This window comes from Gopherus evgoodei, chromosome 10 (genome assembly GCF_007399415.2).
Source record: "Gopherus evgoodei ecotype Sinaloan lineage chromosome 10, rGopEvg1_v1.p, whole genome shotgun sequence".
Taxonomy (NCBI): Eukaryota; Metazoa; Chordata; order Testudines; family Testudinidae; genus Gopherus; species Gopherus evgoodei.
This window is the reverse complement of record NC_044331.1, coordinates 82,802,946-82,824,362: the sequence shown is the minus strand read 5'-3', so window position 1 is coordinate 82,824,362 and position 21,417 is coordinate 82,802,946. Positions and strand designations below refer to the sequence as shown.

The 21,417-nt window shown below is 48.7% G+C and overlaps 1 protein-coding gene across 2 annotated transcripts in view; it reads right to left on the bottom strand.

Moving 5' to 3' along the window:
• Nucleotides 1-21,417, bottom strand: part of RAB26 (RAB26, member RAS oncogene family) — a 239,763-nt gene that overhangs the window by 58,059 nt on the left and 160,287 nt on the right. For both annotated transcript variants that reach the window (XR_004002399.1, XM_030578410.1), the window contains exons 4-5: nucleotides 18,164-18,230; nucleotides 9,139-9,191 (exon numbers count right to left, since the gene is read on the bottom strand). Coding sequence is in view for 1 of the 2 variants with exons in the window: in XM_030578410.1 (XP_030434270.1) it covers nucleotides 9,139-9,191; nucleotides 18,164-18,230 (120 nt within the window). In the remaining variant the exon portion in view is untranslated. The remainder of the gene's footprint in view (nucleotides 1-9,138; nucleotides 9,192-18,163; nucleotides 18,231-21,417) is intronic.

Below are 21,417 nucleotides of genomic sequence, written 5' to 3'. Positions count from 1 at the left end.
AGAAACACAATTTAAGCTACTTCCAGCAAGTACACATATGCAAATGGAAAAAAACAAATTAAAAGACTATGACTGCCTTTTCTTACCTACAATTCTGAATAGATAAGAGACTGTAGCAGGGAGATTGGCAGAAACCTGGCTGCACCTCTAGCCCCATCCAGGATCCAGAGAGAACAAAGCCAAACCCAAAACCCACAAACAAAGGCTTCCCTCCACGAGATTTGAAAGTATTTTGTCTCCTGATTGGTCCTCTGGTCAGGTGTTTGCAGGTCACTGTTTGTTAACCCTTTATAGGTGAAAGAGACATTAACCCTTAGCTATCAGTTTATGACAGGGAGCAATTTTCCCCTCCCTGTCACCAGCCCAGACCTGATCTGCAGGGCCCCCTTTACTAAAGAGACAGGTGCTCAGTCTCCGGGGCCTGTTCGGTTCCTGGTTTCTCTGCCAAGATGGCTCATAATGGGGACGGAGAGAGGGTAAGGAGGGACTAGTTAGTGCCAGCTGAAATGGCGCTGCTGTGGGCTTCTGCTCGCTAACAGGAAGGCTGAGCCCCCACCAGTTCTTTTCATGTGTGCCACCTACTGCGCAGGCATCCGGAGATACGTTTGGCAGGTGAGACGCTGATCTGAAGGGACCTTGATTCCAATGTGACAGGGCTGGTGTCATGCTCGGGCCAACAGATGTACCCCACTTGTAAGCTCAGCTGGAAAAAGGGAGTGTAAGAAGCGTATCACAATCACCTACGATGACGACAACTCGTCAATAGGAAAAGGCATGAAAAGCAAGAAAGGAAAACTGAATTCGTCCGAACGAAGAGGCCAAAAATGAATCAGTCAGAGTCCGTGTGTCAGAAATTAGGCCTAACTGGGGGACACAATCCCGAGAGGGTGGTCTATTCCACACCCCCTTCCCCCCCGCACTACCACTCCCTTCGTGGCTCCTTACAGAAAGAGACTGTGGGGGAAAAAGCTTCCCTGGGGTTTTGCTGCAGTTGGCCCTTCACTGTGTGTGTAGCCAGCTGCTCCTACAGGTCTGATCCACAGCACCCCTGTTAGGCTGCGAATCCGGCCTTTGATCAACATCCCCAGGGCCAGCACTTCCATTTAGGCGACATAGGCGGTCGCCTAGGGCGCCAGGATTTGGGAGGGCGGCAGACTGCTCCGGTGGACCTGCCGCAGGCACGCCTGCGGCAGGTCCACCGGAGCCACGGGACCAGCAGACCATCCGCAGGGACGCTTGCGGCAGCTCCACCAGAGCCGCGGGACCAGCGGACCATCTGCAGGAACGCCTGCGGGAGGTTCACCGGAGCCGCGGGACCAGCAGACCATCCGCAGGGACGCTTGCAGTAGCTCCACCAGAGCCGCGGGACCAGCGGACCATCTGCAGGAATGCCTGCGGGAGGTCCACCGGAGCCGCGGGACCGGCGAGCCGGCCCTGCGCCTAGGGGGCCAAAAACCCCGGCGCCACTCCTGAACATCCCAATGAGGATTATCCACAGGAAGAAAACCAGGAGGCAGGAGCCTGCCTGGGCCATGTTTCTGATCTGACACCAGAAGAAGAAATCCCAGGGAAACATTTGGGGCAGGAGAGGGGGCTCAGCTGGTGCAGGGTGGCTGGGAGAACATGGCAAAGGGCTGACTCATGCCCTACTGGTCTCATTTTGAGGCCAACTCCAAAGGGAGATGAAAGCAGAGGGAGAGGAGATGAAAGGCTGGGAAATGAAGTCCACGTTCTGAGACGGTACTTGAGGTAAGGGGCTGCATTTTAATGGGCTCCATGTTACCCTGTGCTATGCCAGAGGGCAGCAGATCCCAGGCTCCTTCCCTGGGCACAGCTGCTTTCGGAGCATGTGACAGGCTCTGTCAAGCATTGGCACCAGCGGGTTGCTTGTAGCAATCGCTTCCACTTGGGAACGAGGCTGTCTATGTCAAAGGAAAATGTCCTGAGAGTGGCCAGCCCCATGCTACCCACAGGGCAAGATTCCCCAGGAGCGATTCCTACAGCCTGGTCTGAACTGTGCAGTATAGAGACAATCATGCAGGCTAGAGGTGCCTCATGCTATCTGCTTAAGACATAAGTTTGGGACCGTGACCGGATGCAGCATGGACGAGCACTGGCAGGAGAGCGAAGGGAATCAAACAGCAAACACGCCGAATCCTGGAGGGCTTGGTCCAATTCACAAACTACTAAATAAACCCAACAACAACAACCAAAAGTGCTTCACCCTCTGCCAGACGGATGGAAAACACTTTACAGACAGATCCCATTGGCAACAGCTGGAGCTGCAGATGCTCAGCACGTGTGAAAATCAGGGGCTGGGTGTCTGAGTTCGGCCCCGAGCCCAGGGTTCGAGCACACTGTGGGGAAGCCTGGCCTGTGGGACATGCTCACAGCCGCGCAGGGCATCAGTGGCAGAGGCCAGATCTCCATATCCCCGATCAACAAAGGGAGGTTCCAGTGCAAGCAGTGACCCCGCTAGCGAGCAATTTCCATTTCCGCACAAAGGAACCCCAGGGCTCGTTCAGATCGAGTCTCTGCATTTCTCTGCAGCCTCACATTGGCTCCCCTGCTTGGAGCCAGCGCAAGGTCTGTGTGGGAGAGAGGATGCTTGTTTCCAAAGCAAATTACACACCCATGTAAGCAGTAATTACAGACACAAAGCTCCTCTATTTAGCTTTGCATTTACTTCTATGCTAAACTGCTGCCTGCGCCCCGTGGCACTTTCCCGGATTGCCTAACAGAAGCTCTCTGGGGGCCTCTCACTTCCTCCTCCTGAAAACCTCCCTCGCCGCTTCCCGGGGCTTTGCAAGTACGGCTGTGTGACCGGGAGCCATCCTGGGAACCTCTCCCCGATAGGGGCCTGCAAAGAGCTCTGTCACAGGGACTAGGCCCAGGATGGGAGAAATGTCCCACTCCCATCTCAATCCACACAGTGACCAGGCTGCCTGCACACTCAGGCCACGTCCTCCCCCTGTGGGCCCATTTTCAGCCAGCGCTGGGACCCCACACCACAGTGGCCCCCACAAAGCTAAGGTGTTCTGTTGGGCTCAGGCTTCAGCAGGGTTCGGCCTGCAGCTTCCTGCCCTGGGCCCCAGCATGTCTAACGCTGGCCCTGGTTTCAGCAGATGCTCACTGGGCACAGAACCATGGGTCAAAGCCATGCTGTGCTGGTGCGGGTAGCGGGGTAGAGCAGTAGAGGCACACAGACCCCACAGAATATCCCGGGGAAGAGTCCCCACTGGCCAGCCTCCCTCCGAGCGGAAGCACTTCTGAGCCTAGCACAACTGCTCGGGAGACAGGGCTGGCCCCAGCTTTGGCAACGGGTCCATCTACACAGTTCCCTTTTCCCAACCGAGCCCTAGATGGTCCCTATAAACAACAGACTGTGCTCTACAGGGAGGGCCCCAAACACAGGTGACTCTCCCACACAACACAGGGTTTGGTGCCACTGCCCTTGGAGACCATAGCACTGTTCCAGGGAAAGGCCAGGCAACCAAGCACCAAGAGGGGACAAATTCTGAAATCCCCAAGGAGCACTGGGAGAGAGGGAACGTATCAGCTGCATGGCCTTGGGGGGAAGCTAGAGCTCGGCTCCTGCAGTTTAACACCATGCAAAGATACTGCTGGACCTGCCAGACTGTCAGGCTTAGTGAGCCTTGCTGGTACTGCCTGGTCTGGGGTGTGAGGGGATGGGGCATGGAGGCAGGGTTAAACTCATGCTCGTGTGGGGGGATCTCCGGGAGTTCTAGCAACAAGCTGGGATGCTTTGACCCAATCCACACAGGCTCACGCAGCCACCACAGAAGGCAACCTCGCAGACTCACACGCAGCAGGGCCTTCTCATCCAAAATGGCAGGTGTCGGCCACCCATTCAGTCAGCCTTGTTATATGACGGAAAACAAATGGAGTCACCATCAAGTCAAGCCTGGAATTCACACAGGGCCAAACCCGCAGATGTCAGGATATGCCCTGAGCAAGGTGGATCACTTGATGATTCCTTGTTCTGCTCATTCCCTCTGGGGCACCTGGCACTGGCCACTGTCAGAAGACAGGACTTTGGGCTAGATGGACCTTTGCAAAGGAGAAGATACGCGGTGCAGTGTAATTGCTGTGGGCTAGGTAGGAATTCCAGTCAGAACTCTACAACTCGAGCCCCTCACCACATGCTGCCCTCTCTTGGAGCAGGGAAGGTGGGGAAGGGGTAAGAGCAAGATTTACTTTAATCCTTTGTCATCTCCTTACAATCCCAGGAGGCGCAAGATGATTAGATTAAGGTAGTAACATTACCATGAGCCACGCACCTCACTATTATGTGAGCTTTGGGATACTCCTGGATTTTAATGTGACCCCCTAAACTCAGCGCTTACAAATGGAAAGGCCTGGGAGACGGCGTTTGACCAGCTGAGATTCATCACTGTTTTGCCGTCAGCCCACTTGGAGCATCCATCCAATGCTGCAGGTCATGGAGGACGTGACCCTTCAGGGAAGCAAGAGGCAGGAATCAGACGCCACCACAGTTGCTACTTCCCAGTGCTTCTTCCAAGTAGAGTCTCAATTTCACCAAGCCAAAATTCCGCTGCCTGGCCAGCGACGATCAGAGACTCATAGGCTTTAAGGCCAGAAGGGACGGTCGTGATCATCTAGTCTGACCTCCGGCACATCGCAGGCCACAGAACCTCACCCACTCACTCTGTAATAGACCCCTGACCTCTGGATGAGTTACTGACGTTCTCAAATCATGGTTTAAAGACTACAAGTTACAGCAAATCCGCTATTTACACTAGTTCAAACCTGCAAGTGACCCGTACCCCAAGCTGCGGAGGAAGGTGAAAATCCCCAGGGTCTCAGCCAATCTGACCTGGGGGAAAATTCCTTCCCAACCCCAAATATGGTGATCAGTTAAACCCTGAGCATGTGGGTCAGACCCACCAGCCAGACACTGGGGAAAGAATTCTCTGTAGTAACTCAAAGCTGTCCCCATCTAGTATCATACTCTGTTGCAGAAGAAATGGAACCAGTTCTAGTTTCAGCAGTCAGTGGGATGGTGGGTGATGCTTTATGGGTTTTTTAAAGAGTTCTCACATAGGACGCCAAAAACGAAGTGGACTTGAAAATGCTCTAATCAGAAAGATGCAACATGCACACAAAACACAGGCAACAACAGTGTAACAGAGAACAGCTCATCTGCATTACAGCAAAGGGTGAAGTGTGTTTGTGCATCTCTGCCCCCCCACCCTGGTGTGTGAGCAGAACACAGGTGTGTGAAATACTTGTAGTGAAACATGACTCCCCCCAACATTTGAGTTTTTCTGTACTGTATTACAAATGCAAAACAGGTATGATTTTCACAAACACAGCATTTCGTGCACAGCCCTGATGTTTTCTTGTACCATTTAGTGAAAGGCAACGGAACATGCATTTGGAAATGAAAGCTTTCCAACATTGATATAAAATAATTTACAGCAACCCACTTCTCAATGCCAGCTCAGAAAGTTTAGTTCCTTTTGTAATTAAGTTACCACGTGTTACATTTTCAAACTACCACCTACGAGCATTCTCTGAGCCTTGTCCTCATGCTTGGGCAGCGCTCTCCCTCCACATCTGCCAAGCTACCCCACTGTCCTCCTGCAAATCCCTCCTTCAAATCTCTTTTGCTGGGATGGCAACAAAAAAACTTAACAACTGTCAGGCCACTGGTGGGCTGACACCGCAGCTGGTTGTGCTGACCAATATGGCCTCATTGTTTCTGTGTGCTCCCTTGTTGGTCGGTTTGTCTCCATCTGGTATATTGTGTCTCACACTTAGATTGGAAGTTCTTTGTGCAGGGACTGTTGTTCCGTTTTATGTTTGTACAATGGGGTCCTCACCTGGTTCGTGACTAGAGCTCCTAGGTGCTATGATAATAGGGTGACCAGACAGCAAGTGTGAAAAATCGGGATGGGGGTGGGGGATAATAGGAGCCTATATAAGAAAAAGACCCAAAAATCAGGACTGTCCCTATAAAATTGGGACCTCTGGTCACATTATATGATAATATCAGTAAAAATAATAGTGAGAGGAATTGACAATAGGGCAGTAATGAGCAGGATTAGAGGATGCGGATCATCATACCCAGTATTGTATCACCATGCAAGTTACTTGCATTGGTTGCAAGGGCCAGTTTTCAAGAGAAGCATCATGCACTGTTCTTAGGGAGATAGTGATATATACACCCCTTCTCATCAGACTCCTGTATCTGAATGGAAGGCCTGGTCTACACTACGCATTTAAATCGATTTCAGCAGTGTTAAACTGATTTAACGCTGTACCCGTCCACACTATGAGGCCCTTTATATTGATATAAAGGGCTCTTTAAACCGGTTTCTGTACTCCTCCCCGATGAGAGGAGTAGCGCTAAAATCGGTATTACCATATCGGATTAGGGTTAGTGTGGCCGCAAATCGACGGCATTGGCCTCTGGGCAGTATCCCACAGTGCACCACTGTGACCGCTCTGGACAGCAATCTGAACTCGGATGCAGTGGCCAGGTAAACAGGAAAAGCCCCACGAACTTTTGAATTGAATTTCCTGTTTGCCCAGCATGGAGCTCTGATCAGCACAGGTGGCGATGCAGTCCCAAATCCAAAAAGAGCTCCAGCATGGACTGTACGGGAGATACTGGATCTGATCACTGTATGGGGAGACAAATCTGTTCTATCAGAGCTCCGTTACAGAAGACGAAATGCCAAAGCGTTTGAAAAAATCTCCAAGTTACACAGTGCTGCGTGACAAGTGTAACGGAAAGCCAAAGAATCAAATGGACGCTCATGGAGGGAGGGAGGGGGGACTGAGGACTCCAGCTATCCCACAGTCCCTGCAGTCTCCGAAAAATATTTACATTCTTGGCTGAGCTCCCAGTGCCTGTAGGTTCAAACACATTGTCCGGCGTAGTTCAGGGTACAGCTCGTCAATTTACTCCCCCCTCCCCCCCCCAACGTGAAAGAAAAGAGAAAGAAATCGTTTCTTGACTTCTTTGAATGTCACCCTGTCTACTGAATGCTGCTGGTAGACGCGACGCTGCAGCAGTGAAGAGCAGTATCCGCTCCGCTCCTCTCCCCTCCCGGGTGGCACATGGTGCAGTAGGACTGCTAGCCGTCTTTGTCATGAGCCCATGAGTGCTCCTGGCTGGCCTCAGGTGAGGCTGGCCGGAGGCGCCTGGGTAGAAATAGGAATGATTCCCAGTCATTCCCAGCAGATGGGACAGAACAGCTGGTAATTGTCCTCATCATAGCAACTGGGGGCTGAGCTCCATCAGCCCCCTCCCTTTGCTGTGTAAAGAAAAGATTCTGTACTGCCTGGACTGTCATAGAACGGGGAGGCTGCCTCCCCCTCATTTTATCTCACTAACAAGTCACTGTTTGTTGTTCCTGCATTCTTTATAACTTCATGACACAAATGGGGGGGGACACTGCCACGGTAGCCCAGGAAGGTTGGAGGAGGAGGGAAGCAATGAGTGGGGTTGTTGCGGGGGCACCCCCCGTGAATGGCATGTAGCTCATCATTTCTGCGAGATCTGACACAGAGCAGCTGTGCTCTCTGATACACTGGTTCTCTAGTACACTTGCCCCATATTCTAGGCAGGACTGACTATTTTTAGAAACTATAAAGGAGGGATTGATTCGGGGAGTCATTCCCAGTTTTGCCTTTGCGCCCTCAGCCAACCTCAGCCAGGGGCACCCATGATAGCAGCAGATAGTACAGAACGATAGATAACCATCATCTTACTGCCAATTTACACTGGCAGCAGACGGTACAGAACAACTGATAACCGTCTCTGCTATCGTGCAAAAGCAAACGAATGCTGCTGTGTAGCACTGCAGTAACGCCTCTGTTAGCGGCATCCAGTACACATACGGTGACAGTAAAAAAAAAAGCTGAACGGGTTCCATCATTGCCGTGCTATGGCGTCTGCCAGGGCAATCCAGGGAAAAAGGGCGCAAAATGATTGTCTGCCGTTGTTTTCCCGGAGGAAGGAATGAGTGACGACATTTACCCAGAACCACCCACGACAATGATTTTTGCCCCATCAGGCACTGGGATCTCAACCCAGAATTCCAAGGGGCGGGGGAGACTGCGGGAACTATGGGATAGCTACGGAATAGCTACCCACAGTGCAACGCTCCGGAAATCGATGCTAGCCTCGGACCATGGACGCACACCGCCGAATTAATGTGCTTAGTGTGGCCACGTGCACTTGACTTTATACAATCTGTTTTACAAAACCAGTTTATGTAAAATCGGAATAATCCCGTAATGTAGACGTACCTGAAGACATTCTTCCCTGCTGCTCCCATTACCCAGCAGCAAGTGTCAATACTCTAGCAAGTCTTTGGTGTCAACAGAATCAGTCTCCTGGTAACCAGACTGTGATTATTTCTTTTTCAAGCTCCATAGCGTTACACAGAAATCTCCGTGTCTCGCAAGGTCCTAATTGTTCACAGTAATTTATTCTGTAAATGGACTTGCCTCAGGAATGCAATCTGGGAAACAAGAGTGCAGAGAGCAGAACAAGCACGTGCTCAGAACTCAAGACCGAGTCAGTCACTCACAGATAGCAGGAAGATTTGGCAGTACAAGAGGAGCATGCAAAACTCAAGCTTTTGCTCAAGCATCTTCTAATTCTTGAAGTCTCTTGGGTCTGCAAAAACAGGCTACAGATCATGCCAAAACATGGTCTTGTGAGACCTCCCAGAACTTCCTACTTCCTGTCTGGCCAGATTTAGCATGACAGTTGCCTGTGCTCAGGTATTCCAGACTTTGCCCTGCAACGCCAGACTGGAGCCCTGAAAGGCTGAGGCAGCAGCCAAAATAACAACTGCTGAAAACAATGAATCAGACTTCAGAAAGGTTTGGACTGAAGAGCTTAGTGTGAGCTACAGGGAGGTAAGAGTTGTCCTGGTTTATGAGCCCTGGTTCACCAACCCTGCTCTTAAGATGAGGCAGAACAGACCAGCCAATAGGATCTTATAAACTGCAAAACAATTCTAGGATGCCATCAGCACCAGCCAACCAACCTGCATACAATAACTCAAGGAACACAAAGTATTTGCCTTAAATTCTCATCACGTTCCACATGGGACCTGACCAGGTCCAACTTACTTGGATGTTGTCAAACGAAGCTCTATTTGTAACATCGTACAGCAGTAACAAAGCTGTGGAGAGAGGAAAAGACACAGTTAATGTGAGTAATTGCTCACTGAATGTCAAAGGGGTTTTGTTGGTTTGTTTTGTTTTTTACAGCAAGGTGTTTTCAGGGCGATGAAACTGAATGCTGAGAAATTCAAAGTAATGCGCACTAGAAAACATAAGCCCAAAAGAATGTGTCTATAGTTAGCTGTTATCACTCAAGAAAGATGTTGGAGTCATCGTGGCCAATGCTCTGAAAACATCTGTTCAGCGTGCAGCAGCAGCCAAAAGAGTGAACAGAATGTTGGGAACCTTTAAGAAAGGGATAAATAATAAGATATAAAATATTATAATGCCACTATATAAATCCACAGCATCCCACACATTTCATGCTGCGTGCAGGTCTGGTCACTCCAGCTAAAAATATACATATTAGAATTGAAAAAAGTAAAGAGAACTGCCACAAAAATGATTAAGGGGACGGAACAGCTTCCACGTAAGGAGAGATTAAAAAGACTTGGACTGTTCAGCTCTGAAAACAAACAGCTAAGGGGGATATGAAAGAGGCCTGTGAAATCATGACTGGTGTGGAGAAAACAAGCCAGGAAGTGTTATTTACCCCTTCCCATAACACAAGAATAGGAGTCACCCAATGAAACAAGCAAGCAGCAGGTTTATAACAAACAAAAGGAAGTACTTCCTCACACCACACCACACACAGTCAATCTGCAGAACTCGTTGTCAGGGGATGTTGTAAAGGCCAAAAGTATAACTGGGTTAAAAACAGAATTAGATCAGCTCATGGAGGATAGGTCCCTCAATGGCTATTAGCCAAGACGGTCAGGGCGGCAGCCCCATTCTCGGGGTGTCCCTAAACCTCTGACTGCCACAAACTGGGACTGGCCAACAGGGGATGGATCACTCGATAATTGCCCTGCTCTGTTCATTCCCTCTGAAGCACCTGGCATTGGCCACTGTCAGAAAACAGACACTGGGCTAGAAGGACCATTGGTCTGACCCAGTCTGGCCGCTCTTACATTCTTAGGTTCATGCAAAGGAGCAAAAGCTTTGTACTTGTATTATGTGTTTTACTGAAATCATTGGTATCTCTCACAATGGGTTAGGAAATCATGAAGGTAGCCTCCACAGAATAGTCTTCTTTTTGTAAATTTACATCATAGTAGGAACCTTCTCACCTACGCCAAACTTGCATTGGAATTGCACCGTCTCCAGAGAGCCTGAGAGACCCAGCAGCAAGTACCAGGACAAGCAGCATTCTGAACTCTCCCTGCCACAGCACTGCGTGGAGAAGACACTGAAGATGCAGCCTGTCCTTTTAAGGAGACATTAACACCCCAGGCGCAGGATGCAAGCTCCCCTCTCGCTGGTCGGGGATGCAGCTGGGGACTGGGAAAGCAATTTTAGATAATTGTCATTGACAATAAAGTAGCACCCGAGGCCACATTGTGTGGGGCACAGGAATGTACCTATGATCCAGGAAAGTCAGAGTCCAGAAAGAAATTACCAAAATCGTGGTAAGGACGTTGAACAGAGATGACACATCTGCAAAGCGCCTTCACAGACTGGTCTACAGCACCTTAGGCCCGATTCTCACATGTACTCGTTCATGACTGCCCGACAGGGGCCAAGGGGCCTTCGTATTAATGAGACTCAGGCCCTTTCTCTAGGTATTATTCAGTTGTAAATGACCCAGGGCAAGAACGGGAACTTTCCACACATCTCATTCAGGAGCCAAGCGTCCTGAGCATTATCACAGTGGTTTACGCAAGCGCCTCTCTCGCCTAGACTGTAACCTCTTCCCATGATGCTCCTCTGTCGCTCAGGGAAAATCTTACAGGAACAGCTCATGCTGGGGGCAGAAGGGCCATCTCCCTCTTTCATTTCTCACATGAACCAAGTGGAAGAATGCACAACATAAGGGGAAGAAATAGCAGAGGTCAAACTACTACAACCCCCTGGGGGAGACTCCAATGGACAAGGCTGCTCCAGCGCAGTGCACCAGTCAGAACAACAGGGGTGTGCTATACGTCCAGGGGCTTGGTACCTCAGTGTGCAAAGACGACAGCGGACTGGATGACAGGGGAGAATGAGAATGCGACAGCGAGCCTTCAATTGATAAACACTGGTTTGAATCCTGGCCAGGTCGGTGGCAAATAACCAAAACCCATCCCTAGCTAATGGCTGTTCAGTGGCTTATGTTTGCACATCACAAACTGGTCCCTTGAACGAGGACTGAGCAAGAGGTCCCATGGACCTACAGGCCTTGGAGATGGAGATTGTCCTCTCAGATGGGGTCCCCTCCAGGGTCACGTGGGGGTACAAGGGCAGTGCAGTGTGGGAGAGTCTTACACTCCTGCTGCATCTGCAGGCAGAGAATTCAGCGGCCAGGGTCTCAATTCAGCAACCTTCACAAGCCCTAGGGGCCGGCTCCAACTCCCATTTCAGGCAGGAGAGCGTTGGCTGGCGCAGGATTGAGGCCTTTCAGGTAAATCCACGCCCCCCCCCCCCGTGGAACGCATGCCGAGTGCCTGGCTTAGTCACATGTTCTGTCTTAAACGAATACGGAATTAAAACGCAACCTCCAGAGTTCCACTTGCTTTTGCATTTTAAAATCAGCCTCGCAGATTAAAACATAAAAATCAAGCCAGAGGTAGGGGGACCTGCCCTGACACTCCCCCGTCCCTGTTCTCTATTGCGGTGTGCTGCTCTATTCTCTCTCAGAGAAGAACAAGAAAACTCTCCCATGCCCCTTGAAAAGTGAAACTCAAACCCTGCCTCTCCACCACTTCTCTCACGCCCCCAGTTCCCCCCGCCCTCCCTGGGTCCCAAACAAGGGCATGTACGAGAAGCCTAGTTCTAGGGCCAGTCGTCAGCCAGTCCGCCCCTGGCTGCCCCTGCTCAACCACATCTACAGATGCTGCACTTAGAATCGACACACTGGGGCCACAAAGTCTGGATGAAGATCTCAACTTCACCAAAGTCCAGGACTGCTTGGATGCAGGGGTTGGTTCAGATGTATCTCTACTGTACACTTTAATGCTCTGACTACAGGGCTGGGAACCTGCATCTATAACTAACATATACAGTACCAAAGTACAACATGCCCGACATACAAAGGACACTGTATCTTACCCAAGAAATCAATCCTCTGAAAGGAAGGTGAGCTCATAGACTCATAGACTCTAGGAATGGAAGGGACCTCAAGAGGTCATCGAGTCCAGTCCCCTGCCCTCATGGCAGGACCAAATACTGTCTAGACCATCCCTGATAGACATTTATCTAACCTACTCTTAAATATCTCCAGCGATGGAGATTCCACAACTTCCCTAGGCAATCTATTCCAGTGTTTAACTACCCTGACAGTTAGGAACTTTTTCCTAATGTCCAACCTAAATCTCCGTTGCTGCAGTTTAAGCCCATTGCTTCTTGTTCTATCATTGGAGGCTAAGGTGAACAAGTTTTCTCCCTCCTCCTGATGACACCCTTTTAGATACCTGAAAACTGCTATCATGTCCCCTCTCAGTCTTCTCTTTTCCAAACTAAACAAACCCAATTCCTTCAGCCTTCCTTCATAGGTCATGTTCTCAAGACCTTTAATCATTCTCGTTGCTCTTCTCTGGACCCTCTCCAATTTCTCCACATCTTTCTTGAAATGCGGTGCCCAGAACTGGACACAATACTCCAGTTGAGGCCTAACCAGCGCAGAGTAAAGCGGAAGAATGACTTCTCGTGTCTTGTTTACAACACACCTGTTAATGCATCCCAGAATCATGTTTGCTTTTTTTGCAACAGTATCACACTGTTGACTCATATTAAGCTTGTGGTCCACTATGACCCCTAGATCTCTTTCTGCCATACTCCTTCCTAGACAGTCTCTTCCCATTCTGTATGTGTGAAACTGATTGTTCCTTCCTAAGTGGAGCACTTTGCATTTATCTTTATTGAACTTCATCCTGTTTACCTCAGACCATTTCTCCAACTTGTCCAGATCATTTTGAATTTTGACCCTGTCCTCCAAAGCAGTTGCAATCCCTCCCAGTTTGGTATCGTCCGCAAACTTAATAAGCGTACTTTCTATGCCAACATCTAAATCGTTGATGAAGATATTGAACAGAACCGGTCCCAAAACAGACCGCTGCCGCTCCTTTCTCCAGCATCGTTCATGGGTACATCTAATATTGGCCTGAGGCTGTTCAGAGAGCCAAAGCTTTACAGCAAAGAATTACGACCCAGTTCCTCTAAAGGTCTGTGCTCTATTTCTGTGACTGAGCACACAATAGCTACAGTAGATCGGAATAAATGAATAAAAGCCTATGTAAGTCACTAACATGATTCCGAATTTCACAGCAAGTAACAGCAAATGTTCTCCTAACACACTGGCTATCATCAGAGCAAAGCAACTATAACATTATCCCCTACCTGGCTGCACTCAGAATCTTTCGCAGTGAAATAGTGACATCCATAAGTCAAATCCTTACTCAAGACATAGGCTAATGGGGAGTTCTGCCAAGAAAAGACCACCCGCATGCCAGCAAAGCACCAGAACCACAGGTACAGGATATGCCAAGGCAAGGATGGTGCCTGGGATATTAGGTCAGCATGTTCCTTGCAATGCACCGTGATCTTTGCAGGCCTTCCACTGGCTACTTATGATTCTTGCCCTTTCACCAGCATGGGGCCCTCTGCACAAGTCTGCTTAATTCCAGAGACCGTCCCCCAAGAGTGTCGAACAGGAGAAAGGTGCTGACTACACATGGACTGTTTAGAAGTCAGATGGATTGCTCAGTGGGGGAAGGTTAATCTTCATTTCACAGAAGGAAAGTGTCTGTAAATATCACTGGGTTGCAAAGGAAGCATTCCAGTTTGCTGCGATCAATGCACTTAAAGCTATCTGGCTTTTCCTCCAAAGAAAGCACGCCTGAGATACCACCTAACAGCCAGAGACATTGAGATAACACTAAGCCCACAGCCTGCGGGTACACTGGCTTAGGGATGTGAACTTGTCGGCTCTCACAACCCAAGCAGTCAGCCCTGTTCAGAATGTGGGTGGAAGACCTGCAAGGAAAACAGCAGGAACCGTAGGAAATGGTGTTGGTGGCACAGTAAATAACTGCTTCTGCACAAAAGATTTGGGAGTTGTGGTGGATGATCAGTTGATCACAGGGCCCCAGTATGATGCTGTGGCCAAAAGAGCGAACGTGGTCCTGGGATGCATCAACAGGAGAATCTTGAGTAGGAGCAGAGAGGTTATTTTACTTCTGCATTTGGCACTGGTGTGACTGCTGCTGAAATACTGTGTCCAGGTCTGGTGCCCGCAATTCAAGAAGGAGATTGATGAATTGGAGAGGGTTCAGAGAAGAGTCATGAGCATAATTAGAAAACATGTCTTACAGTGATAGACTCCAGGGCCTCAACTGATCTCATTTAACAAAGAGAAGGTTAAGGGGTGATTGATCACAGTCTGTAAGTACCTACATGGGGAACACATTTAATACTGGGCTCTTCAGTCTAGCAGGGAAAGGTCTAGCATGATCTAAGGACTGCAAGCTGAAGATACACAAATTCAGATGGGAAATAAGGCATAAATGTTTAACAGTGAGTGTAATTAACCACTGGAACAATTTACCCAGGGTCGCGGTGGATTCTCCATCACTGACGATTTTGAAACCAAGCTTGGATGTTTTTCTAACAGATCTGCTCTAGGAATTATTTAGGGTCAGGTTTCTGGCCTGTGCTACCCAGGAGGTCAGATTAGAGGGTCATAATGGTCCCTTCTGGCTTGAGAATCATAGAATCTTTGCCCCTAGTTGGTATTGAGCCATTGCCCCAGCACAGCACTGTTGGGGCTTTGCCTCTTCCCTTTTGCACACAACTTGGGGCCTTAACTATTTCTGGTTAGAGGTGGCCAAAGTTTTCCCATGGAAAAATGTGGTTTCATTGAAAATCAGCCTTTTTGGAAACTTTGAAATTAAACATAGTTTGGAATTAAAATTTTTGTTTCATTATTTAAAAACAATCACCCCAAAACTTTGGAAGTTTCAGGCTTTCGTTCTCCCCTCTCCATTTTTTCCTTTTCCACCTTTCAGTGCAATACAATGAGTGCTGGCAATAGCTAGGGCTTTCCTCCTTCCCTCCCCCCAGCACGTTTCCCATTTTCCAGTCGAATTTTCCAAGATTTCTCCAACTTTGGAAATGTTACAGAGTGGAAAAAGGGGTGAAGGAAATACCAATCAGCATTCCCTGTACTGCACTCACTGGCAACAGAGGAAAACAAGAACTGGGAAGAAAAAGGAGACTATTTTAAGTTTTTCAAAATTTCTTAATGACAAAAGCTGTTGCATTTTGAAATTTTCCTGTGAAACACTGAAAAATTTCGAGCCAGTATTCTGCCTGAGATGGTGTATGTGAAAAATATGATTTTTTTTAGACATCCTCTGGCAGGAGAGCCCAGGGTACTGCCCAAATTCCTGCTTGGGCGATTCCATTTTCCTGTCTTAGATCCCTCTGCAAAGACCTGGGATTCTCCTTCATCTCTTCCCTGAAATGTTGAGCAACAGCTACGTTCTCCCAAGCCTCCCCGGAGATTCCTGCATATACCGTTTGTCAAGCACTTTTGGGTCGTCCCCAAGGAAAGGACCTGCATAAATGTCTCTTGTCATTATTACAGCTCATTTCACTTGGAGCTACAGGAACCACCTGTTCGGTAACCATTTCCCAGGAGGGACCTACCAGTGTCTCATCTTCTCTTGACAGATCTACGAAGCTCCATTCACTTTAACTGGAGCTCCCGGTGCAGAACCGGAAGAGAAGAGGTCGTCCTGGAGATTGCTTAACGGAGGGCTGGGATGCTCTGACAGAGGAAACTCTCAAAGGGAGAGCATACCAAATCATTATAGCTTCTTCCAGGTCTATCCCCATTGGTTGTTAGTTACCGCAGAGACTTTGTCACTACAGAATGGTACGAGATGTGCTGCTGAGACCCACAGGCAGGGATGCTGGATCTAGGAGGTGGCTTGAAGGAATAATGGCAGCTGAATGCCTGGCTTCCATCATACATGGGGTGTTTACTGTTCTGTTCAATGGCTTTCAGGACCCCAAGTCTACAAATTGTTCCACTAGCCCTGCCCACAGGGCATAGAGAACTGACTGGAGCTGTTAAACACCCACTCCTAGCGTGGGTTGGGGAGAAGCCCCATTGGCAAAGCCTGGATTATGAGTGTGAAAGACAAAATCTTGTATGGTGGCTGCACTGGAGTCTTTCCAAGGACCATTTCAGTCACCAGGGCTTAATGGTCAAACCATAAAATACCCCAGCCAGCTAAGAGCTCAGGTTGGGGCTATGCTGGGCATTAGGAGGCAGATAATCAATCACCCTGGAAGATGAATGCCACATTTCTGCTACCTGTGACTTAGCAGATGCTCTGGAGTAAGCAGCGAACTGCTCATTAGATATTTAATAATCATCTCGTGGAGTTTCTTTCTGCTCTACAAACTATTTGTTACTTTGTGGCCGCATCCTATTGGGAAACACCCGATCTGCTTATTGCTGATTTATCCCTTCTATAAATGCCAGCAGGAGGGCGTCTGAGACAGAGACCCAGCCACAGCTTCCCCCTCACAACTGCTGCTCACATGGAACCGCTTAGAAGAAAAAAATCGCAGTGAGTACAAAGCGTGTAAATAACTCAACAGGTCCCCCTTCTGTAACGCTCAGAATTCCAGGCTTTGCAGCAGGGCTGATGCAGCCTGGCTTGAGGCCTGTCCACTGCCTCAGTTTACCTTCCATCACTAATCAATGAAACCACAACTGGTGTTTTCACAACAATGCTCCCTGCCCTTCTGGGGGTGGTATGTTACCATAAGCACTCAGCACCTTCCAAGTCTCCCCCCAGGTTCAGTTACTCCTCTCAGTTTTCAGTGAGTATCAGCGCTCTCCTAGCCAGGGCTTCTCACCCAGCAGGTCCCTCAGCTGAAGTTTATCCCCCAGCAGACTCCTGTTCTTTGCAGGTCCCTCATCTACTCTCTGGACTCTCTCGGCTGCCCTTATATTCCCCAGCAGTCATGTGTTCCCATGACATGACCCCAGGGCTCATTCCCTTCAGATGAGGAGCAAGCTAATCCAGCCCAGGTGAGGATGACCCCCAGCTCCCTGAAGGGTCAGTTCACCCTGACAGGCTTCAATGGAGCCTCGCCGATTTCCACCAGCAGACAATCTTAAACGTGAAGCTAACCAGCCTACGTCCCTTGCCCCAGGAGAAGGGCAGACAGGGCTTGATCCCACACCCTGGATTTCCTCGCTGACTCCAACAGAGGCAGGATGAGGCTGAAAATGAATCCATTTGATCTTTTAAAATTCTTTCCATTTAAAATCACCTGCATTTCTAGTGCTAACACTAGGAATAAAGGGTATTTTCAGGTGCTAACGGTGTCCTCTTTCAATAACAGCTCCGTAAAATAGCAACGTGCGAGGCGGGTGAGATTTGTTCAGTCATCGAGGAGCTGGACAGTATAGAGAAGCTCATTTTAAATGTCTCTGGGAGATTTGTTTTTTTAAATGATGGACTCCCTTCCTGCCATGCTGTGCCTAGGATGACCAGATGTCCTGGTTTTACAGGGGCAGTCCTGACATTTGGGACTGTGTCTTATATAGGTGCCGATTATCCCCCATCTTCTGTTCCAGTTTTTCACACTTGCTATCTGGTCACCTTAGTTGTGCCCCAGACACACCAGCAGCAGGCTGCGGCACAGAAACTGGGAGGGGAAAGTGACGGTAACACAGAGCTGACTAGACTCACTGACCAGCCCGACTCAAACAGCAGCAACAGGGACCAGAAAGGAGCATGATGCTCTGTGTGGATCCATGATCCTGGGGGCCCTTAAGGCCCCACAGAACAACAGACATTTTCCTGACACTGTCCCTTTAAACTTTTATTTCCCTCCCCCACCTAGAAAGAAGCGAACGCAGAGAAGCTCTTACCATGGGCATCTCGGTAATAGGCGTGAGTGACACTGCGGAACCTCTCCTGCCCCGCGGTGTCCCAGATCTGAAAAGGGCAAAGACAGGACACCATCAGACAATGCCAGATGCTCAAACCAGCCCAGGCTGCTCTAAGAGCTGGGAGGATACGCCGGGCTCCTTTGGTTTCCTTTTAAAGATGTTTCGTTTCTTTTAAGTTTAAAATGAATTAAGGGGGAGGGGCTGGATGGAGCTGATCCGAGGACTCCAGAGAAGTAATAGAATGAGGATTTTGGAAGTCTCCTGCTTAGTCACATGTTAGAAGGGACCTGCAGTCCCCAAATCATCCCTGCCCCAGTGTGCTATCAAGATGGCAGCTTCTGATTGGACTGCTAACTATTGTTTTAATTCTACTATAACGTTACCCCTTTTGACTCCAGTGGTTAGCCAAAAATGTTGGGGTCCTGTGGGTTGGTCCAGTTAGAAATTATGACTGCACATTCTTTGTAAAGAAACAGGATTGCATCCAAGGAGCACCTGATTCGAAGTCCTGTTTCTGTGAACGCAGCAGGAATCAAGCAACAGGAGATCATGTCTTTGCTCATTGCTCCAAGCCTCTTTTAGACAACACTCTGCCCAAAAGCGCTCTCTCCACTTTTCTCAGTGCCACAGTCCCAGTGTGACTGCTCTTGGCTTTTCTGCCTCTTATCACTCAGCTTCTCTGGTCTTTCTGATGCTTTCTCAGACACATGTGCCTTCACAAAACAATAGCCAGTGAACCCCCTTTGCCCAAGTGCCTTTGCTGTGAGTGGTGACATGGGCCTGTGTATGTGGTTGAGATTGTTATTGTTTCAGCTCCCTGGTAACTTAATTGTTTCTTACCATTCTATTCAATGAAGGGCCGTGGTCACACCCAACCCATAATAGTATGGAAGCCACTTTTTCAGAAATTTGTTCTTTGTACTTAGCGATCAGAATCTCTTTCCTTTCAGCCCACCTCCCTTTGCAGATCTAGCCAGTTAGTTCTATTAGTTATTAGCTCTTTGCTAGGTGTTGGCCACAGGCAGGTTCTGGTTCACTCATGCTATCACCACAAGCTACTTGTTCCATGTCTCCATCCTTCCAAGAGAAGCACCGTGGAAAATGGTTCACTCAGCTCCTGATGGCTTCATGTCCTGCCAGGCCACGTACCACAGGCTGAAGTGACTCATAGCTGGGAGTTCAGCAGTCTGCTCACATGTGAGCAACACCAGCTGTCGAAGCGACAGAGGAAGCATTGCGGGTTTCAGCAACGAAGGGAGAAAAATTAAGACCCAACCAGATATGCTTTCAAAAAATAAATATAAAATCCAGTGCCAATGCGCACTCCTGAGAAAATGACTTTAACATTTCATTTCAACAACAATTCATAGTCTGATGTATTTGCACATGATTAATTTGCAACAAGGGGATGTTTGTAGGGATAAGAATAGAAAAAGCGACAAGCACAATAAATATTTAAGAGGCGCTTCACCATTCTTCAGCATGTCTGAATACTGAAATGATGGCATTTGACAAATGGCCTACAATGCCTCCATAATCGAAAATCTATTTGCTGGATGGATTTGTGGGGACCTACTAATTGAATTTAGCAGTTTTTAATGCAGTGATGTGTTCATGCAGAAACACACAATCCTGCTGGGGGAAAGGAGAGCTAATGTTATTAGTTAGCTTCCGGCACAGAGATCACAGAAGACAGCCAGACCTTGCAGCATTCCAGCAGCTCAGATTCTTTAGAACTGAAAATGTTGAGTTGAGATATCATAGGGCTGGGATGGAGCAGGGGACCAGGTAACAGTGTCTTTCACCACAGAGTCTTTCACTTCGAGGGTCTTGTCTGCACCAGGAATTAGTCTGGATTTCAGTTATCATAATACACTGCCATTGTAGACAAGGAAAGACATGACCTAGAGCAGTGGAGCCCTGGTTTCTATTCTGTTCTATATAGGTTCTTATACCAAAAGCTTATCACCATAACATCTGAGCATCTTCCAGTAGTGTATTAAGCAACATGACTACACTGTTGTTTGTTCTCCCTGGGGGAGAGGTGGGTACAATGGAGTGTCTTGTTCTGGTAGAGTTTTAAGGCAGGCTTTTTGTTTTTAAATATACAAGTTCAAGTCGGGATCGCCTCTAGCAGTTTCAGTTGTGGCTTTCCTTGCCTGCATGGGTGAATTAAATCAGCAGCTGAAAGCAAGGCTCATTCCAAGCATAGACAAGATCCAAGTAACTGGTTTGAATCGGGGCTGAGTCCAATCAGAATTCATTCTCACCCAGTGGCGGTTCAGTCATCAACGTGAAAAGAGCTGCTGGGTTTGGACCAGTGTCCCCAGCACAAGAATAACCAGCAGGGAGATCAAGGACCATGGAGACTCGCCTCCCCTCCCTTCCCCAAGGGACCCTTCACAATCAGGCTTGAGGGGCATTAGCATGGAAGGCAAGGGAAGCTTGCACTGCAGCCAGCTACGCTGTACTTGTTTAATGGCGCACAGAGGCCTGTCTCCAGAGCTGCCGCTCAGCAGTGCTGAGGGAAATTCCCACTAAAGCTATTATAAAGATAAAGAAACAGGTATATAGACACGGAGAGGAACTAATGCAAAATCACAACTGCCAAAGCTATTTCGCGAACTGCTGCTCCCCAGCGTGTGGCTGAGCCTTTGTTTGGTGTTAGATATTGCTGATTTCATTACCCTGCAGCACGTTTGAAAGTCGCTTGCAGACGGGAGAGAGCACTTTGGTACCTTCCTTACAGATTCCCTGGGGAGACCATATGTTGGGGAACCGAGTTAAGAAAGCCCAACAGATACAAAAGTCAACTTGCTGGGTATTCTTCAGCCTGAGCAGATCTGAATTCAGCCCCACTACATGACTTCAGAGGTCTGCAATGTCCTTCTCCGCCAGCGTACTTGTGATTGACTGATGGTCTCCTGGTCTATGCTGTGGTGGCGACAACAGAGGCCTAACTAGCCCCAAGTAGAGTGGTATTATCACCTCCTGTGACTTCCATGCTATGCCTCTGTTAATGCAACCTACAAATACATTTGCTTTTTTTGCAACAGCATCACATTGCAGACTCATGTTGAGGTTCTGATCCACCACAACTCCTAGATCCTTCTCAGCCGTGCTGCCAAGCCAATTATCTTCCATTCTCTATTTATGCATTAGGTTTTTCTAAGTGCAGCACCTTACATTTGCCTTTGTTGAATTCCATTTTGTTGTCTATAGCCCAGGTCTCC